The sequence below is a fragment of the Mycteria americana genome, chromosome 30 (assembly GCF_035582795.1).
Source record: "Mycteria americana isolate JAX WOST 10 ecotype Jacksonville Zoo and Gardens chromosome 30, USCA_MyAme_1.0, whole genome shotgun sequence".
Classification (NCBI taxonomy): domain Eukaryota; kingdom Metazoa; phylum Chordata; class Aves; order Ciconiiformes; family Ciconiidae; genus Mycteria; species Mycteria americana.
In genome coordinates, this window is record NC_134394.1 from 50077 (window position 1) to 56330 (window position 6254).

General features: G+C 60.4%; 1 protein-coding gene across 1 annotated transcript; it reads left to right on the forward strand.

The window, feature by feature from the left end:
- Nucleotides 1–888: 888 nt before the first annotated feature.
- On the forward strand, nucleotides 889–5476 carry LOC142421489 (solute carrier family 22 member 6-like). Its single transcript, XM_075526153.1, has 9 exons — nucleotides 889–1266; nucleotides 1351–1454; nucleotides 1942–2096; nucleotides 2497–2665; nucleotides 2872–2995; nucleotides 3665–3774; nucleotides 3976–4190; nucleotides 4707–4815; nucleotides 5269–5476. Exons 1-9 carry the CDS (start codon nucleotides 889–891, stop codon nucleotides 5474–5476), a joined length of 1572 nt encoding a protein of 523 aa, XP_075382268.1.
- The last annotated feature ends 778 nt before the right edge of the window (nucleotides 5477–6254 follow it).

The following is a 6254-nucleotide window of genomic DNA, read 5'->3' on the forward strand; positions in this document are numbered from 1 at the left end:
AGACCTATAGAGAGACCGCTAGATCGATGGACAGATCAATCAATCGATAGATCAATAGACCTATTGATAGACCGATAAATAGACTGCTCGATAGATTGATAGACCAATCAACAGAGGATCAATAGAGGGTCTTTGCTTCCTTCCTCGATCTGTCCCTCAGTCCCTCCCTTGATCCCCCCTTGATCCTTCAATCCATCCCTCGGTCCATCCCTCTGCCTGTCCCTCTGTCCCTCCCTTGGTCTGTCCGTTGGTCCACCCCTCATCCTCAGCTCTTCCTCCACCTCTCCTCGGCTTGGCCCTGCTGCCCCTTGGTCATCCCTTGGCCATCCCTAGTCCTGTCCCTTGTCCACCCCTTGGCCTGTCCTTCCACCTGTCCCCCACGCCTTCCTCCAAACCACCCCTTGGAAGTTCCTCGGCCATTCCTTGGCCATCCCTTGGCCCGTCCTTGGATCTATCCATTTACTGACCATCCAAAACACCCCTTGGCCGTTCCTCATCCATCCCTTGGCCCGTCCTTGGATCTATCCACTAACTGACAATCCAAACCACCCATTTGCTGCTCCTCATCCATCCTTTGGCCCATCCTTTGATTCATCCCTCACCCCTTCCTCCAAGCTTCTCTTTGGCCATTCCTTGGCCATTCCTCAGCCATTCCTTGGCCAATTCTTAGATCTATCCATTAAGTGACCATCCAAACCACCCCTTGGCCATTCCTTGGTCATCCCTTGGCCCATCCTTTGATCCATCCCTCACCCCTTCCTCCAAACCACCTCTTGGCTGTTCCTTGGCTATTCCTAGCCCATCCCTTGGCCCATCCTTCAACCTCTTCTCCTCCTCCCACCCTCCAGCTGACCTGGGCCCCCTCCCAGCTCCATCCCTCGTCCCACCATGACCTTCGTGGAGCTGCTGGCCCGCCTGGGAGGGATGGGCCGCTTCCAGGTGACCTACGTGACTGCCCTGGCCATTCCACTGCTCATGCTGGCCAGCCACAACCTTCTGCAGAACTTCACTGCTGGTGTCCCCGAGCACCACTGCCGGCCTCGGCCCACGGCCAATGACAGCGCTGGGGATGTCCCACTCCTCGTCTCCATCCCCTCTGATGGCCACCACCGTCCCCAGAGCTGCCGTCGCTACGTGGAACCCCAGTGGCACCTCTTGGAAGTCAATGGCACAGTCAACGGCACGGCCGATGGGGCGGCCACTGAGCCTTGCCGTGATGGCTGGATCTACCACGATGGCGTCTTCGCTCACACCATCGTTACCGAGGTGAGGTGCCCCACAGCCCCCCCCGGCTGGCAGGGGGGACCCAGGTGTCTGGGTGTTGACCCCCGTGTCCTCTCCCGCTGGCAGTGGGACCTGGTGTGTGAGTCCAAGAAGTTGAGGCAGGTGGCCCAATCCATCTACATGGCCGGGATCCTCCTGGGCTCTGGCCTCTTCGGGGTCCTCTCTGACAAGTACGTGGCCACCCCGGAGCTGTACTGGGATGAACTGGGAGGAGCTGGGAGGGGAAAAGGGGACGGGTATGCCCAGGGATGTCCTCCTCTCCCTCTGGCCCCTGGTGTCCCAGTGTCCCCAGTGCCCCCAGGGTGAGTCTGTCTCAGTATGGCTTGTTCCACTGTCCCCACTGCCCCCAAGTCACTCATCCCAGTATTCCCAGTGCCCATATTCCCCATCCCAGTGCCCCATGTCCCTGTCGAGAATTCCCAGCACCCCATATCCCACTCATTCCCAGTGCCATGTCCCCATCCCAGTGGCCCCAGCACCCCACAACCCTCATCCCAGTGCCTCCAGCACCCCATGTCCCCCGTCCCAGCACCTCCAGCACCCCATATCTCCCATCCCAGCACCCCCAGTTCCTCTTGCCCCTGTCCCAGTAACCCATATCAGCATCCCAGTGCCCCATATCAGCATCCCAGTGCCCCCAGCACCGTGTCCCAGCAGGTTTGGGCGCCGAGCGCTGCTGACCTGGTGCTACCTGCAGCTGGGGGTGACGGGGGCCGGCACCGCAGCTGCCCCCACCTTCGTCGTCTACTGTCTCTGCCGCTTCCTGGCGGGCCTGGCCATGGCCGGGGTCTCCCTCAACTCCGTCTCCCTCTGTGAGCTGGGGACCCTGGGGTCTGGGCTTGCTCCTACCACCTCTACCCCATGGGAGGGACCTGGGCGTCTGGGCTTGGTCCTACCACCCCTACCCCATGGGAAGCACCCAGGCATCCAGGCTCCAACCCTACCACCATTGACCCTTGGGAGGGACCTAGGCTCCAGCCCTACCACCATTGACCCTTGGGAGGGACCTAGGCTCCAACCCTACCACCGTTGACCCATGGGAGGGACCCACACGTCCGTGCTTGGCTCTACCACCATTGACCTTTGGGAAGGCTCCAGGCATCCAGGCTCCAACCCTACCACCCCTACCCCATGGGAGGGACCCAGATATCCTGGTTTGGCCCTATCCCATGGGATAGACCCCACCATCTGTGTGCTGATGGTTGCCCGCAGGCATGGAGTGGATCCCGACAGAAGCGCGCGCCGTGGTGGGCACCATCAATGGCTACTGCTACACCTTGGGGCAGTTTGTGCTGGCGGCCGTGGCCTTCGGCCTCCCTCGCTGGCGCTGGCTCCAGCTCGTTGTCTCCCTCCCCTTCTTCCTCTTCTTCCTCTACTCCTGGTACGGGGAACCCAGGTGTCCGGGTGGCTGCCCACCCCCCTCCTCGGGGGTTGGGGGGGAGGTGGAGAATGTTGGGGTGTCTGGGTTCCTTAGGGGTGATGGTGGGGACACCTTGGTCCTCAATGGATGGTGGGAGGTGTAAGGTGGGAGCAGAGACCCCCCTGCATGCGTGGGTCCCCCATAACCCGTCTTCCCCTCCCCCCAAGGCTGTTTGTGGAGTCAGCCCGGTGGCAGGTGATTTCGGGGAGACCTGACTTGGCCCTGAAGGGGCTCCGCAAAGTCGCACGCATCAATGGGAGGAAGGAGGAGGGGGACAAACTCAGCGAGGAGGTGATGGGGAGCTTCCCAGAGCCCCCCCAACATCCCCCTGATCTCCCAGATCCCTTGTATCCTCCCCTACATCCCTGCACCCCCCAGATCCTCCCAGATCTCATTAGATCCCCCAAATCCTTCCAGAACCTCCCTTAGATTCCCCCATTTCCTCTCTACTCAGCCTAGATGCCACCAGACCCCCTCTATCCCTCCTGGATACTTCTGACCCCCCTTCCTAGATCCCTCCCAGATCCCTCCTGATCATCTGGATCCCCTCACATTCCTTGTGTCCTTAGATCTCTCCAACACCCCCCCATCCCTCCAGATCACCTGGATCCCCCCTGAGGCCCCTAGTATCTCTCCTAGATCCCTCCGATCCTGCCTAGATCCCCCCAGATCCCTCCGATCCTTCCCAGATCACCTGGATCCCCCCTCCACGAGACCCCTATTATCCCTCCCAGATCCCTCTGGTCCCACCTAGATCCCCCCAGATGCCTCCAATTCCCTCCAGATCACCTGGCTCTCCTCCCGAGACCCCTATTATCCCTTCTAGATCCCACCGACCCCGCTAGTTCCACCCAGGTCCCCATTATCCCTCCCAGATCCCTCCCATCCCCTGGATCCCCCCAACCCCTTGGATCCCTCCTAGATCCCCCCCAAGATCTCCCCAGATCCCCCTTCCCACAGGCGCTGCAGGCACTGGTGCGCCGGGAGCCACCACTGCCAGGGGGGACCCTGGCCACCCTGGTCCGCACCCCCGGGATGAGGATGGTCTCCTGTGGCGTCTCCTTTGTCTGGCAAGTGGGGCTGTTTTGGGGCCAAAACCCACCTTTTGGGGCAAAAACCATCTTCTTGGGGTCAACCCCCCACCTTTTGGGGGCCAAACCCCACCTTTTGGGGGTAAAAAAGCACCTTTTGGGGAACAAACCCTACCTTTTTGGTCCCCACTTGGTCATGCCCGGTGGGTTTTGTGTTGAAACGTTGGGTTTTGGGGGCAGGTTCTCCACCGCATTTGCCTACTATGGGCTGGCCATGGATCTGCAGGGCTTTGGGGTGGACATCTACCTGAGCCAGCTGGTCTTCGGGGCTGTGGACATCCCGGCCAAACTGGCCTCGGTGCTGGTCATCAGCTGCGTGGGGCGGCGGGTGGCCCAGGGTGGCTCCTTGGCGCTTGCCGGCATCTGCATCCTCGCCAACATTGTTGTGCCAATGGGTGGGCGCCGGGATGGATGGATGGTGGGAGGGATGAAAGGATGGAGGACAATGGGATGGAGGGGTGGAGGACAATGGGATGGAAGACAATGGGATGGAGGATGGATGGATGGAGGACAATGGGATAGAGAATGGAAGACAGAGGGATGGAGGACAATGGGATGGAGGAAGAAGAGGTAGAAGGGTAGAGAGAGAAGTTGGAGGGACAGAGGCTGGAAAGATGGAGGGATGGAGGATGATGGGATGGAAGAGGGTGGAAGGATGGGTGGAAGCTGGAGGGATGGAGGGAAGGAGGTTGGAGGACAGAGACAGAGGGGTGGGGGGACATTTGGGGGATGCTGGGGGTGCAGTGGGGGGACAGCAATAGACGTTGAAGGATGGAGGGATGAAGGGTCATTGGAGGGACTTGGGACATTTGGGGGTGGAGGTAGAGGTTGCACGGAAGGAGGACCTTTGGTGGGCCATTGAGGAGCCATTGCGGGGCTGGAGGTGTGAGACCACCCATCCCCATCCCCAGACCTGCAGATGCTGCGCATGGCCTTTGCGGTGATCGGGAAGGGCTCGTTGGCCGCCTCCTTCAACTGTGCCTACATCTTCTCCGGAGAGCTCTTCCCCACCGTCATCAGGTGGGTGGTTGTCACCCATGGGGGCTGCTGGCACCACAGCCCTCCCTCCATCCATCTGTCCATCCATCTGCCAACCCACTTCCCGAGTCATCCTCCATCCATCAGCCCACCCACCCATCCACCAGCCCACCTACCCACCCATCCATGCAAACATCACTCCATGCACCAAACAACCAACCCACCCATCAATCCACCACCAACCCCTCCATCCCTCAACCCCTCAATCCATCCAAACACCTCTTCATCCATCCATCCATCAACCCCTCCATCCACCTCTCCATCCATCCAACCACCTCTCCATCCCTCAACCCCTCCGGCCGTCCAACCACCTCTCCATCCATCCAACCACCCCTCCCTCCATCCCTCAACCCCTCCATCCATCCAACCACCATCAACCCCTCCTCCATCCCTCAACCCCTCCATCCATCCATCCATTCCCTCTCCCTGGCACAGGCAGACGGGGATGGGCCTGGGGGGCACCATGGCCCGCGTGGGGAGCATGGTGGCCCCGCTGGTGCGTATGGCAGCTGACGTGACCCCAGTGCTGCCCCTCATCATCTATGGGGCTGCCCCCATCATCTCAGCCATCGCCACCTGCTTCCTGCCCGAGACCCGCAACATGCCCCTGCCTGAGACCGTCAAAGACGTCGAGAGACGGTGAGGGGCTCCCCGGTGAGGTGGCCTTGGCCACACCAGGGACCCTGTCCCCACCAGACCCCCTTTTTCTCCCCAGTCCTTTTGTGGTGGACGCAAGGCAGGGGAAACGCCCGTATTAGGGCGAGATTTATTTCTTGGAGGAACCCAGAAGTTTTTGGGGAGGGAAGGACCACGGGTTTTGGGGCAGGGAGGGTGAAGGTTTTGGGGGGAGAAGAGCCAAAGGTTTTGGGGTTTCTCTTTCCCCGGCATGGTCACAGAGCGGGTCACCTCAAGGACGAGGAGGTCACTGTCCCCCTGAGTACCACCAAGACCAAGGACGGTGTCTGACGGGGAGAAGACGGGCATCGGGGACACCTGGGTCCCGCTGGGCCAGTGGGGACGGGGGACAGGACCCCCAGGGTGACACGTCCCCCCCACCCCACAGTCGATCCCCCCCACCCAGACGCTATTTATTTAATCCCAATAAAACCTCATCGCAACGTCGGTGTTCGTTATCAACCGCTGCCCTCCTGGGGACACAGGCGTCCGGAGGTCACCGCAACCCCCCAGGGAACCCAGGAATTCGGGGACCCCCCCCAAGCCCCCCAAAGGAGGCTCATGAGCATTAATTTCCCCTATATATTACCCAGACGCCTGGCTCTCGAGCTCCGGCCTTTGCCCCAATTCGGGTGATTTAGCTGCAAAATAAATCTGCAAAGGGATTAATTCTCACGTCGAGCTGGGGCCAGCGGGTGGCAAAAGCCCCTAATGGGGCAGAGTTTACCCCAAAAAACAGGGTAGCG